Source organism: Phacochoerus africanus, chromosome 11 (genome assembly GCF_016906955.1).
Source record: "Phacochoerus africanus isolate WHEZ1 chromosome 11, ROS_Pafr_v1, whole genome shotgun sequence".
NCBI classification, from domain to species: Eukaryota; Metazoa; Chordata; class Mammalia; order Artiodactyla; family Suidae; genus Phacochoerus; species Phacochoerus africanus.
In genome coordinates, this window is record NC_062554.1 from 32528218 (window position 1) to 32551546 (window position 23329).

General features: G+C 38.3%; 1 protein-coding gene across 8 annotated transcripts in view; it reads left to right on the forward strand.

Moving 5' to 3' along the window:
• YAP1 (Yes1 associated transcriptional regulator) overlaps positions 1–23329 on the forward strand; it is a 113868-nt gene that overhangs the window by 55956 nt on the left and 34583 nt on the right. For 4 of the 8 annotated variants that reach the window (XM_047751941.1, XM_047751945.1, XM_047751943.1 and 1 more), the window contains exon 4: positions 19443–19562. In XM_047751941.1, coding sequence (XP_047607897.1) covers positions 19443–19562 — 120 coding nt within the window. The remainder of the gene's footprint in view (positions 1–19442; positions 19563–23329) is intronic. The other 4 variants (XM_047751942.1, XM_047751946.1, XM_047751944.1 and 1 more) reach the window with 1 other exon arrangement.

Genomic DNA, 23329 nt, shown 5'->3' on the forward strand with positions numbered 1-23329 from the left:
ACTGTACCTGGGGAATTAGTAACAAATGACTCATTAAGTTTTATTTTGGAAGATTAGGCGTTTTGCACCTAATGGTTATGATTCTTCAAGAACATTGGTTTGTCTATGTTGTTTGTGTTAAATTTTCTAATAGCAATAGTCTAAGGAAATGGGGAGAATTTATATTACATTTATGTTTAAAACAAAAAATGTGGCTCAGTGGGTTAAGAATTTGACTGTAGCGTCTCAAAAAGACCAAAAAAAAAAAAGAGTTCCCATTGTGGCGCAGTGGTTCACGAATCCGACTAGGAACCATGAGGTTGCGGGTTCGGTCCCTGCCCTTGCTCAGTGGGTTAACGATCCGGCGTTGCCGTGAGCTGTGGTGTAGGTTGCAGACGCGGCTCGGATCCCGCGTTGCTGTGGCTCTGGCATAGGCCGGTGGCTACAGCTCCGATTAGACCCCTAGCCTGGGAACCTCTATATGCCACGGGAGTGGCCCAAGAAATAGCAAAAAGACCAAAAAAAAAAAAAAAGAATTTGACTGTAGCGTCTCAGATTCAATCCCTGGGCAGGGAACTTCCATATGCCATGAGTGTGGCCATTAAAAAATTAAACAAAAATTTAAGTATCTACAAATTTATTTTTATGGATTTTAGGCTATTTGCATATATTTTATTTCAGCTCTGTGTTTTGTAAAATAAGAAATGGGTTTTTATGTACCACACATGAATTAACAGACATGCTTATTGCTGTATTAATTAAAAAGGCAACTTTGGCAACAACAGCTTGAGTTAGAGTGGCAAGAAGCACTGGTTGTAATGGGTTAGTGATGGGGGAAGATGTATGAAGAGGCTTAGAGAGTTGGAGGGAGGACCTGAAATGGGAAAAGCCACTCCCAGAGAGACTTGAGCATGTTGAAATGGTGACAAAAGGTATTTAATAGTAATAAGCCCTGTTAATATGCCAGGCTTTCTGCTGAAGTCATTTTGTACTATCTCATTTAATTCCCATAATGATCATTTAAGTTAGTGCTATTATTAGTCTCACTTCACATCTGAGAAAACTTGAGTGACTCCTGAAATTACACAACTTTTAGGTGGTGGAAGCCAGAATTCAGACTTTGGTAATAAGGCTCCAGAGCCCAGGCTCTTAATCTTCAGGTGAACAAGGTTAAGTGACAGCTGTTCCTCAGAGAAAGCAGAGGGGATAGGACCTCTCAATGCCCTGGAGGAGCTTTTTTCTTTTTTCTTTCTTCTTCTTCTTCTTCTTCTTTTTTTTTTTTTTTTTTTTTGTCGCACCTATAGCAAATGAAGTTCCTAGGCCAGGAGTCAAATCCTACACCACAGCTGTAATAACACTGGATCCTTAACTAACTTCACTGGGCTGAGAATTGAACCCGTGCCACCCAGGGACAGCACTGGATACCTAACCCCCTATGCCACAGCGAGAACCCCCGGAGGCACTATTTTAAAATACTAGTAGCTATAATGGAGAACTACTTCCACAGAAGGTGGTGGGTGTAGGGATGATGTTTGCTTAAGGAGGCTTTGTAGCAAATAAAACACACACTGTACCTTAAAGAGGACACTAGAGGTCATTGTCTTTACTGGGACAGTCAAACAGTATAATGAGTTAAAAGGAAGAGAGGTGTGGTGAAACCAAAAAGCCACCTTCTTTTTTTTTTTTTTGCCTTTGCTAGGGACGCTCCCGTGGCATATGGAGGTTCCCAGGCTGGGGTCTAATTGGAGCTGTAGCCACCGGTCTATGCCAGAGCCACAGCGACGCAGGATCTGAGCCGCGTCTGCAACCTACACCACAGCTCACGGCAACGCCAGATCCTTAACCCACTGAGCAAGGCCAGGGATCAAACCCACAGCCTCATGGTTCCTAGTCAGATTCGTTAACCACTGCGCCACGACAGGAACTCCCACCTTCATTTTTTTTTTTTTTAAACCAAAACCAAAAGCTGATCCTGAGAAAGGAAAGGAGTCAGCAGAAGTTTTTAAAGGTGTTAAGTTGATACGAAAATTCTCAGATTGGGACAGATTTTAAGTTTGGATTATTCTGAATTTTGTCGCAAATATAAATGAGGGCTTAACCGGCAAATCAAGTGTTGAGGCTATTGATAACATTTGTATAGTGCATACCTCTTTTTACTCTGAATTACATGTACTCCACTGTAGTTTTTCATTTCTTCCATTTCAGTGGACATTTAAAAATAAATAGAAGACTTCTACGTGGTGTTAAACTGCTTTGGCGTGAATGTCATGGGAACTGTAATTTTGGTATACCTCATATTCATGTAAAGTTATAGCTATAACGTCATTTTAATAAGGTTTCGACCTAGGAACTTCTTCTACTTCTGAAGCAAACCCATGGTGCTTGGTGGCTGTGCATTCCCCATTGACGTACCCCACATGGTTTCTCAAATAGCTTTAAGAGAAATGATCTTATCTTAGTCGAGGATTTCTCCTTGAGAAAAGCAGCAAAAGTGATGTTCCTCTGTGCAAAATAGTCTTTTGAGTTTTTAGAGCCTGGAGACAGCAAAGATTGTGAGGGTATGTAAATAAATTTTGAGGGTTTACTGTAACAAGCAGCAAATCTGTTTCCAGTTAAGCAGGGTATCTACAGACAGTTTTCACCCTGAAGGGAATGCCTTCTGAACCTCCTAATCTGAAGCCTTTAGATAAAAGAGAAAGCTGCACAACTCTTTTGAAGCACCTTACTGGGTTTAAAAACATTTTTTATCATCAGTTATTTTAACAAGAACTTTTCAGTGTTGATCTTTTTAAAAAAAGACCTCTCCTTATTCAGATATTTGAATTCATGTTTGTGCTGTTCTAATTATTTCTTTTTCTTTTGTCTTTTTAAGCGTGTACCTGAGGCATGTGGAGGTTCCCAGGCTAGGGGTCAAATCAAAACTGTAGCCACCGGCCTACACCACAGCAATGCCAAATACGAGCCACATCTGCAACCTATGCTGCAGCTTGTGGCAATGCTAGACCTTAACCCACTGAGTGAGGCCACGGATACACCTGCATCCTCATGGATGCTAGTTGGTTTCTTGCTGAGCCCACAACAAGAACTCCTGTTCTAATTATTTCTAATCAGGCCAATTTCTTTAAAATAGTGTATGTCCTCTAGACTCCTGAATTTTCTGCATAATTATTTTTGTCTTTTTTTTCTTCTCTTTTGCTTTCTGCATAGTTGAATGATATTTTAAGATTTTCTCCAGTTCTAAGATTTTATGAAATCCTGTTTCTTTCCCTCAGTCTAATTTGGTTTAGCATAAATGATTAGTTTACTTTTGTTTTTTTACAAGTCCTTTTTCAAAGTATGAGGTTGAAATGATGACTTTCATTGCTAGAGACTGGAGATATTTGATTTGTAACTGACCAGCTTTCTAAATATATATAAGTAATTGATAAGCTACTTAAAGTGACACCTAGAAAGAGTTCTAGAGGCAAGGCTTGATTCTGTGAAGTTTAACTTATATTCTTTATCTGTCCATTTAATTGGTAAGATGCAGTGAACTTTGCAAAAGGAATTCGAATTGTGAGGAAAAGGAAATTTGAATAATTCAGTAAGAAAATGGTTCTGTTTTACTTTATGTGGAAATATATACACATAGTAAAAGTATATACAAACCCTATTCTATTAAGTGACTTAATGATTGCCCTTTACAAGTTATGTTAAATTTATTTTGCTTATAGCATTTTAGTAGTGACAAATCAGATCCTTAACCTAGTCACATCAGATTTTGTGCCAAAATCTACCTTTGGTAACAGTCCAAAGTCAGATGTTGTTACAGGTACATTTTATTTATTTATTTATTTATTTTATATTTATTTTTTGTCTTTTTGCTATTTCTTGGGCCGCTCCTGCGGCATATGGAGGTTCCCAGGCTAGGGGTCTAATCGGAGCTGTAGCCACTGGCCTATGCCAGAGCCACAGCAACGCAGGATCCGAGCCACGTCTGCAACCTACACCACAGCCCACGGCAACGCCGGATCCGTTAACCCACTGAGCAAGGGCAGGGATCGAACCCGCAACCTCATGGTTCCTAGTCGGATTCGTTAACCACTACGCCACGACGGGAATCCCTATTTATTTATTTATGTATTTTATAATTTTTATTTTTTCCACTATAGCCGGTTTACAGTGTTCTGTCAATTTTTTACTGTACAGCAAGGTGACCAGTCACACATACATATATACCTTCTTTTTTTCTCTCATTATCATGCTGCATCATACGTGACTAGATATAGTTCCCAGTGCTATGCGGCAGGATCTCAATGCTTATCCATTCCAAAGGCAATAGTTTGCATCTATTAACCCCAAATTCCCAATCTATCCCACTTCCTCCCCCTCCCCCTAGGCAACCACAAGCCTGTCCTCCATGTCCATGACTTTCTTTTCATCACAGGTACATTTTAAGGGATTCATTATTTTCATATTTTAAAGTTAGGTGTTTATTTAACTAATGCCCAGATCTATTGATGCAGCACTTTAAGATTTCCCCATCATGAAAACCTGCATAGAATTCCTAGGAAATATCTCAAGATGGGTGGAGAACATGCCCTCTTGATCGTGAAAGATGATCTATGTTAGAGGAATTTGCTAAACACCTTCACTGCAGTGGGGGAAATGTTCAAAAGCAAGCAAAGTGGGTAATATAGAGCTGCCTTTGATATTTGCCTGCAGTATTACTGCCGCTTTGTGTAATCTCTGCCAGAGGATGAAAGACCAGATGGGAAAGAGAGATTGTTACCAAGAAAAATATGACATAGAACAGATGTGCAATGTAGAAATAACAGGTAAAAAGTTGATAATAAGGTTTTTAAACTTTACGGAGCACAGATAAGGTAAAGATGTGTGAGAAGTTGCAGAGCTGACTACAAGTTTTAGGAGTTGATAATTCCTACTTCTAAGTTCTTTTTGCCTTTGGAGAGAACTAAGAAGGAATTTAGAATAGGAGTTAAGGTCAGGGGCTCTGGGGTCAAGTGGACATGGGTTTGAATCCCAGCTCTTTCACTTACCTGCCGATGAGATCTTGGTTATGTTACTGTATCTACTCTCTTCACTTGGAAATGGGAGTGACAGTAATTACACTAACACTGAATTTATAGGGCTGTCGTGAAGATTAAATGACTCAATCTTTTATTTGTTATTTTAACCAATAGACTAACTTAGAAGATTAAGATAAGATATTGTTAAAGAATATGTAAAGGAAAAAATTTGATACATATCATTGCCACCAGCTTTCTTCATAAAATAAGTTATTAGTGGCATTTAAAATATAAGTGTCTGTGTTCAACTTTTCTCTAGTGATTATTTGTAAATTTTTTCAAACTTTGCTCAGCTTTGGGAAGAAAAGATGAGAAAGAGATTAAATTATTTACATTTAAAAACCAAATAAATGCCTGTTTTATTTCTTCTCTTGATAAGTGTTAGAATATTATTTTTGTCTTTCCACTGATTTCTAAATCCTTCTGGATACTCTGTTGCTGCAATAATTTTATGACTCATAGGAGGAATATTTGTGTGAAAGATTAAGATGCTAATTCTTTAAAAATGATATCCCTAGACTACCATATATAGGCAGCTATCAGTGAAATGAAAAAAAATGCAACAACAACAGACAAGAGTTTTCTAAAATTATTTCTTTAGATGTCAGTAAGGTAAAGAGGTGATAAAACTTTAGGTTAAAAATTTAATTAAAGGTCATTGCTTTATTTGAACATTTCTGAAGTCTAAATGAGCTTATAGAAAGCTCATCTTTTAAAAAACATACTAAAACTCTTAAGCTATTTTTTTTTAAAGGCCTCACCTAAGGCAAATGGAAGTTCCCAGGCTAGTGGTCAAATTGAAGCTGCAGCTGCCAGCCTATGCCATAGCAACGCAGGGATCTGAGGCACATCTGCAGCCTATGCTGCACCTTGTGTCAATGCCATATCCTTAACCCACTGAGTGAGGCCAGGGATCAAACCCATATCCTCACACTGTGTCAGGCTCTTAACCCTCTGAACCATGGTGGGAAGTCCAACTTTTAAGCTAAGTCAATCTAAAAGACAACTTACGGAGTTCCCATCATTGGTCAGTGGTTAATGAACCCAACAAGCATCCATGAGAACGGGGGTTCAAAGTTCAATCCCTGGCTTCACTCAGCAGGTTAAGGATCTGACATTGCTGTGAGCTGTGGTGTAGGTTGCAGATGCAACTTGAATCCCGAGTTGCTGTGGCTGTGGGTGGGCTGGCAGCTGTAGCTCTGATTCGGCCCCTAGCCTGGGAACGTCCATATTCCACAGGTGCAGCCCTAAAAAGACAAAAAAAAAAAAAAAGTGAAAGACTCAAGTTATGGTGAATAAAGTCTGGAGAGTTGTATATTAGAAAGTTCTTTAAAAAAATTTTTTTAAGGGAGTTTCCGTTATGGCTCAGTGGTTAACGAATCCAACTAGGAACCATGAGGTTACGGGTTCGATCCCTGGTCTTGCTCAGTGGGTTAAGGATCCAGCGTTACAGTGAGCTGTGGTGTAGGTTGCAGACATGGCTCGGATCCTGCGTTGCTGTGGCTCTGACGTAGACTAGCGGCTGCAGCTCCGATTCAACCCCTAGCCTGGGAACCTCCATATGCCATGGGAGCAGCCCTAGACAAGGCAAAAAGCCAAAAAAATAAAAATTAAAATTAAATTAAAAAAATAAAACTTCCAGAACTGCAAAAAACAAAACAAAACCTATTTTATCTAAATTCTAAAAAAAAGAAAGAAAGAAAGAAAGTTCTCTGGAAGTTCCCATTGTGGCTGAGCGGGTTAAGAACCTGATATAGTGTCCATGAGGATGCGGGTTGGATACTTTGCCTCTATCAGTGGGTTAAGATCTGGCATCGACACAAGCGCGGCAGAGTAGGTTGCAGATGTGGCTGGATCCCTGTGTTGCTATGGTTTTGGTGTGGGCTGGCAGCTGCAGCTCTGATTTGACCCCTAGCCTGGAAACTTCTATATGCTGCAGGTGCAGCCATTAAAAAAAAAAAAAAAAGAAAACTTCTGAACTTATATTTGGCCTTTTCCTCTAGGACATTCACCTAGCTATAACAGACAATTTTTAACAGTCTTATTATTCTCCTTGAGACAATTATCCCTTTCTAAATCATTCAACAAATATCAAATGCTCTGCTTTGTACTAGACATGGTAATGGTCACTCAGGCTGTGGAGTCAAGGTAAAATAATTTTTTCCCATATGTTTACAACAGTAAGTGTGTACCGAGTGCTGAGAGAGTAGAGGGAGGAATAAGTGAGTCAGTAATCTGGAGGGTAGAACAGACATCTTTAAGGAGCCAGAGTTTCTTTCATTCCCTCAACAAATACCGAATGTTTAGTATGTACAGAACACTATTCTAAATCATGAAAATATAGACTAGAAATAAATAGTATGTCAGTTTAAAATAGAGAAAAATAAACCAGTTAAGGGTCAGAGAGTGATTGGCTGGGGATGGAAGGAAATGATAATTTTAGGTAATTTCTGCAGTGTAGGCCTCTATAATTGATGTTTTCTGAGCAAAGATCTGAATGAACTGAGGGCAATGCAGATATCTAGGGAAAAGGGGAGGAATGTTCACACATAAACAACAGCCAGTTCAAAGAGTGCTGAGGCGCATTGGAGGAATAGCACGAGGACCATTGTAGTGGGAACAGAGTCAGTGAAGAGTGGTATGGAAGCCGTATTATAGAGGGACTTGTAGGTTTTGAATAGAGGGGTGATATGCTCAAGTAAGTTTTTTTTAAAGTAGGGAGGATTAGTTAGGGGGCAATTGCAGTAACTCAGGGGAAATGATGGACCAGGTGGAGGTGAAAATGGTGACAAGTGGTTGGATTCAGGACCTGAATTTTAGTAGATGAACAGGAGTTAAGTTTGTGAAAGAAAAGGGAAGATAAAGGTAGCATTATATGGGAGATGGCTGAGGCTGAAACTCCAGCAGCATAAAATTAGTGATGGAGTAATGGGGAGATAGGACTGAGGACAAGACCTTCGGAGGAGAAGGCCTTCGTGTGATCAGCTAAGAAGTTTGAGCTTGATCCTGAAAAATTGGGAGACTATAGAAATGACTCCTCTCTAAGGTCCTTCCCCTAAGGGAACACCTTCTAAAGGTCTCCTGATTTTTTATCCAGTTATTTCATCTTTGAGACCCATGTTTATTTTTTCATAACCTTGCCTCTTTATTATTTTTGTCGGTAAGTTAAATATATTGTTGGAACAGAGTGGCAGAACTTCCAGGAAAGAGTAAGGGAACATTTTCTAAAGTATCTACTGTACACCCTGCCCTTTGTTAAGCACTTTACCCATTAATCCTTTCAACAATTGATTGAGAAGATGCTTATCTCCATTTTCTGGATAAAGAAAGTGAGCATCAAGCAAATGAAGGAACATGCCTAAGGTTAGAAGGTTAATAATTATAAATATTGGATTCAAGACTTGAACCCGGTTCTGTCTGAATCTAAATCTTTCACAGTTTTCTTTAAACTATGCTATCTATAGAGTTTAATTTCATTTATAGTGCATCACGGATGATTGTTTTTTGTTTTTTAACCAAGTAAAATATCAATTGGTACTTTTTTTTTTAAGTCTTTTTGCCATTTCTTGGGCCACTCCCACAGCACATGGAGGTTCCCAGGCTAGGGGTCGAATCGGAGCTGAAGCCGCCGGCCTACACCAGAGCCACAACAACGCGGGATCCGAGCCGCATCTGCAACCTACACCACAGCTCACGGCAATGCTGGATCCTTAACCCACTGAGCAAGGCCAGGGATCGAACCCGCAACCTCATGGTTCCTAGTCAGATTCGCTAACCACTGAGCCACGATGGGAACCCTTCAATTGGTACTTTTGCTATACTGGTAGAGTTTGGGTGGTTGGTTGTTGTATAAAAGAATGTTCGTTTTTTTTTTGAAAGTAGTAAGCCTTAGTTTTCTGTATTCTAGATCAGTGGTTCTCAGTTTGTAATGTGTAGAGGAATCACCTGGGGATTTGTTAAAATGCAGATTCTGACTCAGTTAACTCAGGGGTAGGACTTGAAATTTAGCATTTCCAACAAATTTTCAGGAGGTGCTGTAATCCTGGCTTATGGACCACATAAGTCTGGAGAAGACTCTAGAATGGTAAACTTAAAAGCATAGAAGTGTTACTAAAGATTCACTTTGTTACTCCTGTTTTTATTTTATTCCTGTTTCAGTTGAAAAAAACCCTTTACTTAAGTGCCTACTACATATGGAAGAATGTTATGGACTTATTAAAAGTCTGTGATTTGTAAAAGCACAAACTAAGGATCTGATAAACTGAAGGGACCAAGACCAGTCAATCATTCTTTTCACAAATAGTCTTAATCATTTCAGCTCAATAAACTTTGCTTGCATTTGGTGGCAGGGCTACGCTCTTAGGGTTATTACGAAGACCAAAACAGTCAAGGTGCCTTTAAAACTTAGTTTGATGGGGAAATCTGGGGATATAGGCAGGAGTGAGTAGAGTACAGTGAAGTGTCTTCTAAGGTGACATGAGGACCTTGGTTGGGGACACAGTGAGTAGATACAGGAAAGTAGCAGTGCCAGAATTCCAATCTAGGCCTTCAGTGTTTGGGCCAGAGTTTTATCTTACCCTGTGCACAGTGATTCATAGGAGACTTGGGGTCATTGGCATGATCTAGTAGTTGAGCAGAATTTTCTACACTATTGTAAGGACCATAGGAGAATACCTGAACTCAAGGGGAAACAAAAGAAATGATTGAAATGGTTTGGCTACCACTCTGCATTTTTTTGCCCCTGAAGTAGATTTTTCTCATCAGTTTTATAATCCTTTTTGTTTTCCAGCTTCTAGACCAGTATGCACAAATGAGAAAGCCTAAGCTCATGACTTAGAGCTGCATGGTTTATAAACCAGTTTTCACCTGAAGATAGAACACTTACTATGGAAACCAGAAGGGAAATCTTTTTCTTTACTATAACTTGATTTTATAAACTGCTTTTTTTCCCCAGTAAATTCATTTATACACACTTGTCCCATGTTTGGCTTACTAAAGCCACAAAAAGTTAATAATAATGGTATAATACTTATTATACGTGACAACCTTTTCCATTGAGTCTACCTGAAAATTTTGGTGTTGTGGTCAGAACTTTATTAAGGATTGTTTAGGACTTATAAGGTCAAGCATAAGAGTTTTCAGAGGTTAATGTTTATGGATGATCCTTTTTAAAAATAACTTCATTTTTAATTATCTTTTGATGCATCTGTAGCATGTGGAAGCTCCTGGGCCAAGGGTCAAAGCCATGCCACAGCAGCAACAACACCAAGATCCTTAACCTTCTGCGTCACCAGGGAACTCCAGAGACTCTTTTGGAAACAAAACTGTAGAAGAATCGGGGTGAATATATTTAGTTTCTCACATACTTTAAAAACCACAAATCTGCAGGATCAAAGAATCACAGTCTAACCTGGTGGTCGTTTTCCAGTGAAGGTGGCCATCGTTGTCCTAAGCAGCCTTGTAAAATTGAGCATCCCCTACTCATTTAAACAAACAAGCAAACAAACAGCTTTTTTTTCTTCTATATTCTAGGGCAGAATGGTAAATTCTTCCATACCTGGCCTATAGTTAAACTTAGTGTAAAGGAACAAATACAAGACCAGTTTTCAGTAAGCATCCACGAGATCAAAAACAAGTGTATGTCATTTCATAGGTCCGATAGCAATTGAGAAAAGCTTCTCAAAAATACCACATGAGAATAGAGTAGAATGCAGTGGGTAGCAGTAGTGGAGGCTAGGAGGAGATAGCCTGGGGTGTATGTGGAGGTGAAAAGTGCATAACCCTGCTGAGTACTGGAAAGACAGGACATGCAGCGGGAGGACTAACACCAAATGGATGACTAAATTACTGATATGAGAGGATCATTTTACCCAAGAGAAAGTACCTGGTGCAATGGAGAGGAAACTATATGTAGGCAAAGTCATCTTGAGGAAGGGGCATACCATTAGAGAGGGTGAGTAAGGAGTTAGCTAAGCAAGGAGGGCAGGGAAAAGAGTACCTGCAGGAAGGCTCTGGAGAGGGGAGAAGAAGAGAAGTTTGAAGGATGGTAGTGGTGATGCTTTCAGAACCTGTGCAATGCTGCATAACACATGACGACAGAGGACCTTGAATAACCCGATAAAGATCCGAGAATTTTCCCTGTGGGCAGGGAGCCCTGAGTCATAGAGCTACTTCTTCAGAGGAGGTAGGAGGCAAGATGCTCTGAGTACATATAATGTGTTAATGTTGCAGTGGATTAAAACTAGTTGGGAGGCTATCGCTAAAATTTAGTCATGGAAATATGAAAGTCTACCTTGAAGTTTTATTTAAGGCATTATATTTTAAAGTAAAATCAACTCAAAATATGAGGGCATGTTTTGTGAAGTGTTGGTGTCCAGTTGGTGAAGGAGGTCTAGTGTTGGCTCTGTGAGAGGCATTAAAGATGTAGGAGTCATCTCTATGTCTATGACTGAAGCAATGGGGTTTCATGAAGTTCCAGAAAAGGAAATTTTTGAAAGCACTACTTTGGATTAATGTTTGTCACACTTTCAATGTAGTACTTAAGAGCATGAGTTCCAGAGATTATCTGGGTTTTGTCTCCAAGCTCTGCCACTTACTAATCTGGTCTAAGTGATTTTAGGGCAGGTTTTCTGTGCCTTAGTTTCCTCATCTTTAAAATGGAGGTAATAATAGGACCTATGCCATGGAACTGTTAAATGAATTAATACTCACGTGTAAGAACTTGAAACAATGCCTTGCATGGAGTAAGCAAGTACAGTTTGTAATTCGTCATAAATACAAGAGACCAGAATTTCAAAACTGGTCAGAATTAGAAGTTGGTCAGTATTAGATTCCTTTGAAAGGTGCATGGCATTTCTTTTTCCAGCTACTCCTCTTACATTCTGAAGAAACTGCTTTCTTGATATTCCTGTACTTTGAACCACTCATCAGGGGTGTGCTTAGTAAAACTTCCAGTATTCTGAGTGACTTCTTCCTGAATTGTGGGCCAAGCAAGAGGGAGAGGTTGATCATGAAACTTGTGGCATATCAGACTTTCTTGTTTGATTAGACATTACGGATGGTTTCTTAGTCCATTGCTAATGTAAGAGGGTCCTTAGGCAAGAGCAGGAAGTTGATTTTGAGTCATCTTCAGTATTATGACACAGAGTTTATGTGTCGTTTTAAAAAACTTTATGTTTTTAAAATACTGCAGGAAGTTAGTATTTGCTATCGTAGTTATCATCTAACCAATAGTTGTAAATCCTACATGAAAGTGTTTTTTTCCCAAGGATAAGTAATTCTAATTCATGAATTAATTGTAGCCTACTGCTCTCTCTTGCTTGTCCTAATTCCTAATTTATCTTGTTAAAATGATACCTTTTAGAGTTAGCTCATGACTCAGCAGGCTAAGGATCTGGCATTGCTGCTGTGGGTCTGGTTACAGCTGTGACATGGGTTCGATCCCTGCCCTCAGAGCTTCTGCATGCCACTGATGCAGCCAGAAAAAAAAACCCCAAAACAACAACAACAACAAAAAACCAATGACTCCTTTTTCTTTACCCTCTGGCTCTAGGGCCTGTTTTTTTAATCTCCTTTTCCCCGGAGACTTTGATGTGGTCATCAGGCCTGACAGCCCGACCTTGGAACACTCCTGCATTGTTCCCTTGTCTAACGGCCTACCTCTGGTATATACAAGCATGGTCTGGGCTAAAAATGTTTATTACCCACTCTTACGTGTTTAGATGTTGGCCATGAGTTTGGAGAAATTGAATTACCCTTTCATATTAGTGATCCCCTTTAAGGATCAAGTCTGCATCATAAAAACAAAGTGAACCACAAATCCCTAACTCCTTGCTTGCTCTGCCCCTTCCTGCTGGCCTCCACATTGCCCCCTGACCAAGTCGCCTATGCCCTAGACCATCACATGCTTGGCTTGCACTGGGTTTGAGTCTCAGCTTTAAGGTCACTTTGTCGGTGTGCCCCTTCTTGGTCCACATTTCTAAAAGGCTGTTTTGTTGTTGTTGTTGTTTTCCCCTGGTTTTTTTTGTTTTTTTTTTTTCATTTTGTGCTCAATGCTGTTTTTTGGTTTGGGGGTTGTTGTTAACTTTTTCACTGCACTTATCATTAGCCAACATTAACTATGCATATCCCTTTGTCTTCTTGGCTAGAACATAAATTCCAAGAAGCAGGGACTCTTTTGCTTATTGCTGTATCTCCAGGGCCTAAAATATAGTGCCTGAATATAGTAGGGGCTCAGTAAATACCGAATAAAATAATTCGCTATGTCCCTATGCCTTTAAGTAATACCAAATAATGGAGAAATTGAACTCACATGGAAAGGATAAAACAGGACATTCTATCTCACCAGCACAAAGGATTTCTCTCTCTCTTTTTTTTTTTTTTTTTTTTTTTTGCTTTTTAGGGCTGCTCTTGGGGCACATGCAAGTTCCCAGGGTATGGGGTCCATTTGGAGCTGTAGCCACCAGCCTACACCACGCTCATGGCAGTGCTGTATCCTTAACCCACTAAGCGAGGCTAGGGATTGAACCTGCATGCTCATCCAGATTCATTTCTGCTGAGCCACCACGGGAACTCCAAGGATTTTAATTGAATTTTGCTTGATTATATTAATGTCAGCCAACATTTATTCCCATGCTTTGTGAATAGTTGGCAGTCTGGCTCAACAGTAAAAGAGAAAAAAAATGCATAATAAACACTGTTGTATTCACATATTTCACAGTGTAGCCTGGAAGAAAACCTCCATAACCAAATAGCACTGTGTGGTAAGTATTATAGCATTAGATATAAAGAAAATATTTTGCCAGAACAGAGAAAGGATTCTTCATTTGAATTGAGAAAGTGGAGAGTTCTCAACTAAACGTGGTTTGAAGCCAAGTTACTAGTAATAATTCCCATGGGTCACATCAGTTTACCTGACTCCAGAGTCCTACTCTTCATTTCCATCTGGTCATGAGAGGACAATCAAGAAATGTGTTTTAGTCTACTTATCCATAATAATTGCTTGGGCCATTTCAGGGGTTTTTGTTTTTGTTTTTTTTAAAGAAGCATCACCCTTCTTACGACTGCCTTATTTATCTTGATAGCTATTGAACCGTTTGCCTCATCCTACTCTAGCAGATGTGGCATTTTGCCATTCTCACACACGTAGTGCTTGGTTGTTTGATCTTTGAACTGCCCATGATGCCTAATGATGAATAATTGTAGTTTCATATAAGTTAGATAAATTCAAGAAAAAGTTCTGTACCAGCTAAAGAATTCTAAATAGTTATTTTTAGGTCAGTGTTTCTCAGAGAGTGTTCCTTAGCGTCTTCTGGGAATTTCAGGCCCAACCCCTAACCTCTTGAATTAGAAATGTGAGGGATGGGGCTCAGCCTGTGTTTTATCTTAGTTAAACAAAACATTGCTTTTTTTTTTTTTTTTTGTCTTTTTTGGTCATTGAACCTCCCGAGGCACATGGACGTTCCCAGGCCAGGGATCCAATCGGAGCTGTAGCCGCTGGCCTACACCACAGCCACAGCAACGCCAGATCCTTAATCCAATGAGCAAGGCGAGGGATCGAACCCGCAACTTCATGGTTCCTAGTCAGATTCGTTAACCACTGAGCATGACGGGAACTCCAAAACATTGCTACTTATATTTGCTTCGTTTTATATATTCCATATTGGAGAAGTTATAATATCTATGACACACTGAAATCAGGATATAAATTGAACTCAGCAGTATTCTAAATTTATTTTGGTCCATCCCTGTAGTCTCTTCTTATAAATTTAGTTTTGTGAGAAGCCAGATTTCCCCTTGGACTTGCTGACTGTACTCTAGTCCAAACAGATGCTTGCATCGAACTTTCAGTAGCCTGTGTAACTTGATGATTCAGAAAATATATCACTCTTCCTTTCTTAGCTTCTCATGGTTATTCATCAGTTAGCTTGGTTTAATGTGATGACTTAGAATCCTGCATTATCAAGTCACTGAATTTCTTCTCAAGAGCATTTAACTAAAAAATGTTTTTTTGTGTGAATAAAGCCCATATCTGTTATTGTTTAATTCACATTTAAGATTAAAGATTTGTTTCTATTCTGTTTCCTTTTATTTACTGCCAAGAGTCAATTGTGGTACAAAGCTTTATTTAAAGGTAACCTTTCCTCATCTACTCCTTTGCCTTTGATCAGTAGCTTTATTTTTATATAAAGAAAACATCCTATTTTAGACCATCTCTTTCCACACGTTAAATTTTTACCCAGTGTTAAACGAACAACATAAATGAATATAAAAAGTATTCTTTTCTGTTGAGCATATATATCTGGTATCAATTTGAGGCTTATAAAATTAATTATACAGTATAATTCTATTTCATATGTACATTCTTCTTTAATTAGAAATATGTGAGAAAATAGCTGACAATCACTACATTCTTTATTTGTACCAGGCTTGTCTCTCCTTTATACTAGTGTCTAAAATTGTTTAGAGGTTTGCTTTTGGTTATTTATGGTATATAAGAACAATACCGGTGAAAAGTTTTCTGGATTTAGTTTTTGAAGTCTACTCTTTTTAGCAAAATACTAAATACTTAATGACTTATATGTGAAAAATATGTGATAAATATGCCTAACAATTTAAACTTGTGTATGAATGGATAAAGTCACCATTCCACCTTGTCAGTTTAATGTAGGGAAACACTTGCATAAGTTTTGGGGAATGTGTTTATATCTCTGAGAAGCAGCGTATTTTACGGTTTAAAAACAGAAGCTTTGAAGCCAGAGTGCCTGGGTTCAAATCTTTACCTTGGAAAAGTTTACTGTCTACTTTGCGCAGTGATCTATCTGACTGTCACTGTTTCATCTGCATGGGAGGGCTAAGAACAGAGCAGGTGACAGTAATGAGCTGGTGAGTGGTGGAGAAGCTGATGCCATCACTGCCATCAGGGATTGTGCACTGCACTATTAGAACAGCAAAAAAAAATTTTAAAGTAGCTCTGATAGGTAGCACTGGGAAAAGGGCAAATGAATTTTAACATCTGTGCAGTAGGATCTGTGAAGCCATTAAGAAGAATAAGAATTAGGTGTTACATCAAGAAAAGACGTCCATAATATATATTAAATGAATAAAGTAAGTATGGTATAGGAGTTCCCGTCATGGCTCAGTGGAAATGAATCTGAATGGTATCCATGAGGTTTGATCCCTGGCCTCACTCAGTGGGTTAAAGATCCAGCATTGCTGTAAGTTATGGTGTAGGTCACAGACACGGCTCAAATCTGGCATTGCTGTGGCTGTTGCATAGGCCAGTGGCTTCAGCTCCAATTCAACCCTTAGCCTGGGAACTTCCATAAAGCTGCAGGTGCAGCCCTAAAAAAGGCCAAAAAAAAAAAAGTATAGATAAAGTACTATAAAGCATCAGTGCTTGTGTGTTACAGAATGTGCACAAGAAAAGAATCCAGAACATGTCACAAAACTAAAGTTGTTTAGTTCCTGCTGTTTAGCACTGAGAACTATGTCTAGTCACGTATGACGGAGCGTGATAATGGGAGAAAAAAGAATGTATGCATGTATGTGTAACTGGGTCACTCTGGTGTACAGTAGAAAAAAAATTGTATTGAGAAAATAACAAAAAAAAATTTTTTTAAGTTATTTAGTTTTTCCCCTGAGAGTTGGTTACAGAAAACTTTTGCTTTTCCGTTATGCATTTCTACAAACTTTAAACGTTTTTTAAAGATTTCCAATGAACTGTAAAAATGATACATTTATGATGAATAATAACATGTCATTCACATATTCTGTTTATGCTTATAATTGGAAGTAATGTGTACTACATGATTTTAAGCTCACTTATAGAAAGTTCGGAGTATTGCAAGGCAATATACTCATTCTTCATTAAATATCTAGTGAGCAGTTACTCCAATACTAGCCTGTGAGTTAAAAAGATCAGTCATTGTCAAGAAGACAGACATGTAAACAAGTAAATACAGTTTTATCTACTGTTAATACAGAGTAGAAAAGGAAATTAATAATTTTATCTGAGGTAACCAGGAAAGGCTGAATTGAAGAGGTAACACCTGAACTTTCTCTTTTAAGATGAATAAGGGTTTATAAGAGGTGGAACATTACATACAAGGAGATGGCATGATTTTACGAACTTGGGGGTGGAGTAAGGTTTCAGTGTGTGAAAAAGACTTACTAAGAAATGAGTCCATCTGTCATTTTCCTTTTGATGGTGGGCAGTTATGGAAATGTTTTTAAAGGCAGTGAGTGACATGTAAATGTTAATTAGGTAGTATTTTAAGAAGAAAGCCCTAGTGGCTGTTTGATAGAAGACACTGGAATTAGGGGAGGAGATCAGAAGTCAGGCACCAAGGAAGGATGCTCTATAGTGGTTAGGAAAAAGAGCTGGAAATGGTTGAATTCTTAGAGATAGATTGCAACAGATCAGTCAGAGAGTTGGAGTAGGTGGAGCAGAAAGGGAAAGTTGGATTATATCCAAGACACTGCTCTTGCTCTTGGTTTTAACTCAGACAGCAAAGGGAGAGGGTGGTAGTATTTTTTTTTTTTTTAAAGGTAAGGAATCCATTTATTCAGGTAGGTTTGGAGGCTATAATGAGGTCCGTTGAGGCCATTGGGTTGATACTTCCCAAGGCATGATGAACTCCTGTTGACTTGTTCATCATCATGATATCTCAGGAACTTAGTTTTAGTTACTTTTCAGAAACATTTTACAATTGAGTCATCTTCCCAATTAAAGGTAGTAACAAACCTTAGTATTTAGTTCTAGAGATTCTATCTTCCTAGTGGGAAAATAGAACCCAAAGTGACAGTGAAGTCTACTAAGAAAATTGGTTGAATTTATATATGTTAAAAAAGTTTGCTTTCCATTCACCAGATAGTAAACATGAGATTCTTGTGGCAAACTCCAACTGGACATTGTTAGAATTGAGCTCAGAACTCCACATTCAGGGCTAGAGTAGGGTCTTCCACCTGTGGCCTCTCTAGGAGCACAGAACACTCCCGTTTCACATGCCTGCGTTCCCTAACAGGATTTTGACCCCATCAAAGCAGATCTTTGATAATAGTGTAGTAGCAAATTGGTCTGTTCCTGATACAAGCAGAACTAGCCTAGAATTAGGGCTCTGGGTCCCAAGGGCCTGTTTGAGTGGTCTGTTTAACCAAAGTTACTTATTCAGCACCGCTCGTAATTACGGCTGTCTTGGACTGCCAATATAGAAGGAAGGAACATGTTCCATTTTTGCACAGGAAGCATACTTAGTCTCTAATCTTGGATGTGGGTGATGAATCAAAAGTGTAGTTAGGAGAAAAATGAGGGAAAAGGCTGCTGGCTTTGAATATCATCTTGACACTAGCTTTGTGATGTCCCGCAGACTGAACCACAATATGCCTCAGTTTCTGCATTAGATTGGAGACAGTAGTACTGCTTTTCATCACTGGTCATTGTAAGGATTAATGAATTCATGCCCTTAACATGCTTAGCACAGTGACTGACACATAGTAAGCAGTCAGTTCATGATGGTCCACAAGTGGCAAATTTTAGGCAGTTACTCAAACTCCAGTTTACCCTTGCTTCTCCTGACTCCTGGTGGGAGTGGGAAGTGGAAGGGGGGAGTGGGGGGAAAGAAGAAACATGCTTGAATTCAGTAATTTATTCTGGGCCTCTCTTTTCATTGTTGTTTACCTCTCAAAAGCAACCGTCTAGTCTCCCTACCCTCATAAAGATAGAATAATCTTCTTATCCTTTCTGTATTCTTTAGTCCTATCTTCTAGGAGTTGTTTACTCACTCTAGAGCTTTGAAATTGTACCTTTTCTCTTTTTCTTCCTGAGAAATTTGCCTTCCAGTAGTTGGGTACTTACCCTGCCCCCTTCCCAAGTCTCTGAAAATGTTAAATTTCCAGCCACTAACCCGCACCTCCTAGCAACTTGTGTGCTGCTAAAGAATAAGCAGAATGTTATGTATTAAGTAGAATGTTTATGATACTGTAGGTGCTCTGAGAACACTTGGGTATATTCCTTAATAAAGAACCTTGAGGTCTATAGAAGAAACTCTCACAAAACTGACTAGACTTGGGGATCCCTGAGCTACAGCACGTCATGTCTTAAATTAACAGTGATAATAATTCTTCAGATCATGTCTTAAAGAGGATTTTTCAAAATCTGACCTTTTTTTTACATCTGTGTCTTTGGGGATATGAATTTTGTTATTGTGTAGTTTCTTTTTAGTGGAAAAGAATCAGGTATATATGTTTACCATTCTTCTCTGAACACATGCTTAATTATATTTTAATGAGTAGTTTTATGTCAGGATGTGCTTTCTTTTTAAATTAGCACCCTTTCCACCTTTTTTTAAGGTGCACCAAATAAAAACCAACTGTGATGTTTTTCTGTATTTATAGGTCCTCTTCCTGATGGATGGGAACAAGCCATGACTCAGGATGGAGAAATATACTATATAAACCATAAGAACAAGACCACCTCTTGGCTAGACCCCAGGCTTGACCCTCGTTTTGGTAAAGGTTCATCTCAATCTTTTTAGATACTTTTGATTACTAGGTTTGATATGTGAATTTGGGGAGGTACATTTAAATTAAATTGCATTGCTTTATAGTTTTAAAAAATGACTGCCCAGGAGTTTCTGTTGTAGCTCAGTGGTAACAAATCCGACTAGTACCCATGAGGATGCAAGTTCAATCGCAGGCCTTGCTCAGTGGGTTAAGGATCTAGTGTTGCTGTGAGCTGGGTGTAGGTCGCAGATGTGGCTTGAATCCTGCGTTGCTGTGGCTATGGTGTAGGCTGGCAGCTGCAGCTCCACTTTGACCCCCTAACCTGGGAATTTCCGTAAGCTGCAGATATGGCCCTAAAAAGCAAAAAAAAAAAAAAAAAAAGACTGCCACCTAACTTATCTAATACTATTTTTTATACCTTTCACTTTAAAGTTGAGAAATTCAGGTCTAAATCAGCTTTTTAGCTTAGATTTCTCAGGGTGGAGAAATGTTGTAGTGGTTTACTAACCAGACTTTCACATCTTTGAGACACGGCAATCTTTTTAAAAATGACTTTTCTAGCTGTAATAAAATCACACTGTCTCTTCATCTAAAACCTGGGATATCAGCTTTGGTCTGTGACCTGGTGTCTGCTTATGCCTAACTTCAGAGACCATTGAGTCCCACCCTGTGCCTTGCTAGATGTCATAATGTTTTCTATGCTAAGTGGGTTGGGGGGGGAAGTACCCTGTCATCCTAGAGATAGACCATTGAAGCATTTCTTTTCCTCTTCTCCCCCCACCCCTGTTTTTTTAAGAAAGGGGTTTTTTGCTTTTCATTTAAGAAACAACAAGGCCATATTTTCCTCCAAATCAAATGACAGAAATTACCATTTGCATAAAGGAATGCTCCCCCCAACCCCCAACAAATGTGCATATTTTGATAATAGTATACAAGCTGGTTAGGGCCTTTTTATCCATATTTTTCCACTGTTTTCAGTTTCTTTAGTGGGTTTCTGAGATGTTTTTCCAAAGCCATGGAAAAATGAATCTAAAAAGGAGCAGATCATTGTGGTTTTAAAGCTTTTCGTCTTGGACTGGATGCAGCTAAATGAAAACAATGTGCAGATCACTGAGTAGGTCAGACTGAGGGGACTCGGAACCTTTGAAGCTTTAGAGGGGTTGACCTAACAACAACTGCAGGGCCCTTACGGGAAAGAGGAATTAACTCTGTGAATGCCATCAAAACACAGTCTGGGGGGGAAAAAAGAAAAACTACCCAGAGATAGCTGGGTAGAATAACTTCCCTGCCAGGAATGTTCTGAACAGTTCTCCCAAGTCTGTATGTATGCCTTTTTAAAACTCCAACATTTGGGTTTGCCTCAAACTGACTGATTGAACCCCATTCAAGTAAAGTCAAAGGTGGGATCAGGGCAAAGACTGTCATTTTGATAGATATCCGGTTTGGCTAAAATGCAAGCTAGCCTTTTGAGCTTCAGGACCTTGTTTGGGTGTTAAAAAAGTAATATGGCATGTTAATAATTTGAAACTTCAGATTCTATTTAATACTTGAATAAGCCTTTGTGGTTGAAACAGGAAACCAAGTAAGGTAGAGAATCTAATAAATGTTGCCATTTGTATGGACTACAATAACATCCATGTTTCCTTAAATCATCTTTAATAAAATGAATTCAGCTTGTCCACGTTTTGAAATTTTTTAAAGTGGTACTGTGAGGTTTTTTTTCCCCCCTCTACATGAGGTTACAAAAAATGATGATTAACTCTTAGCTAACTGCAGGAATCAGCACTTAGAACAAAGCTTTTTTCTTTTTCTTTCTTTTTTTTTTTTTAAGAATTTTCAGTTAATAAAAGGGAACTCAAACAACTTGGCTGTGAGCTTAAGTAGATCCATTAATTATACACACATCTTGGTCTTTTGTTTTAAGTGGAAGACCGTACCAACACCCCCAGCCCCCCAGCACATATGTACACACAAGCATACAATTAGGTATGCCAAAAAAAGATTTCATAAAATACTCTTACTGCTTTTAGTTTCCCTTTTTGGGCCCACTGTGTATGTGTACTCCAGACAGGCTTGACAACATGCCAAAGCTTTTTATTTTGTGGCCCGACTTTTAATCTGTTCCAGACCTTTTCAGTCAGAGAGCTCAAGTGTAACTGAAGGGGAACAGGAAAGGAGAAAAAAAAAAGTGTGGGTTTCTCTGATCCAGAGTGACAGCAAATAGAGACAAGCTGTTAGCTGTGAATTTGAAGGAGTTTTCCTTGAAATCTGAAGTTCTATTGTGGATTGTATTTTATCTGCCAAAAAAATATAAACTGTCCCCTTTCTGACCCTTTGAGCCATGCAAACACCAACAAATGATAGGTTATTGCTTTCATGTTGTGAAGTTTGCTTACCTATATTCCCCAAATCTGTATTTAAGAATTTACCGTTTCTCACCCTAAGTCAAATTGACCTATGTCCTTTGACATTTCAGAGTGGGAGATAACACCTCACCTCTGTGTGAGTTTAACTTCAGCACTTGCTTGCCTCCTTCAAACACCAGCCTCTTTCGGATTTCTGTTCTCTATCAAATGCTTTAGATTAATTATATTTAGAATAATTTATCAGTCCTTCACATTCCACATGAAGTTAATAAATTATCTGTATAATTTCAGGAAATAGTAAACTTGTGCATTGTTCCTTTTTAATCTGATTTTTTTGTTCTTTAACATTTAAAAGCCATCTCTTTACAATTTTTAAATTAAAATGTTTGTTATGTTTTACAGTATTAGTGTTAGGAGTACAATGTAGTTATTCAACATTTTTATAGATTATACTCCATTTAAAGTTATTATAAAATAATGACTTACTCTGTGCTGTGCAATATGTGCTTTTGCTTAATTATTGTATTGAGTAGTTTGTATCTCTTAATCCTGTACCCTTATCTTGTCCCTCCCTAAAAACTATATATCTGACCTAAAAACTATATTTCTTTGACATTTGTATTATTTTGGAGCACTGATTAATAATTTGTAACAAAGCATGAAGTAATCTCCCATGGCAATAAGAATTACCTGATAATTACTGACATTGAAAAAAGGAGGGTTTTTGTTTGTTTTTAAAAATTATATTAGTAATGTTTTTTATTCTGTATTAAAGTTGATGCTTGAATATTATGCAGGTCATTAAATTATTTCATAAACACTTTTTTTCCTACAGATTTTGTGCTTGCAAACATGGAAGAGTCTCAAATTTAAACATTTTCTTGTACATTGTAGACTCACTTATTGTTTGACGTAATGTAGTCATATTTTCCAGTAAAAGTCCTAATGAAAACACACCAAAAAATTACAATTCCTGTTCTTCACAATGAAAAATCTACTCCAAAACGCTAATAGTCAATGAACTGATCTTTAATGTAATTTTATTATCCCTATTTATAAGGGACATATTAAATAGTGCTAGAATCTGTTTCTGGAAATAAATGCTGATGGCACCACTGGGATGAAAACACATTTGGTCTAAATAAAATACTAGAACTACAGATTTGGATTAGAAGGTATATCTTTTGAATCTTAAAAGGAGATAATAACCTAGGGTGGCAAAAACAATATGTTTTTACAATTCCTAATGCCAATTCTGTGCATAGAAATTCTGCCCATGGAAATGTTGCAGGTAATTAAAATCTAGATGTTGATTTTGATCCTTGGTTTCAAAGTTTCCCAAAACTTGCTATTAAGTCCCAAGCCAAAAGTTGTTTAGTACATCTTTCTTATCAAAGTTAAGTACTTTGCATC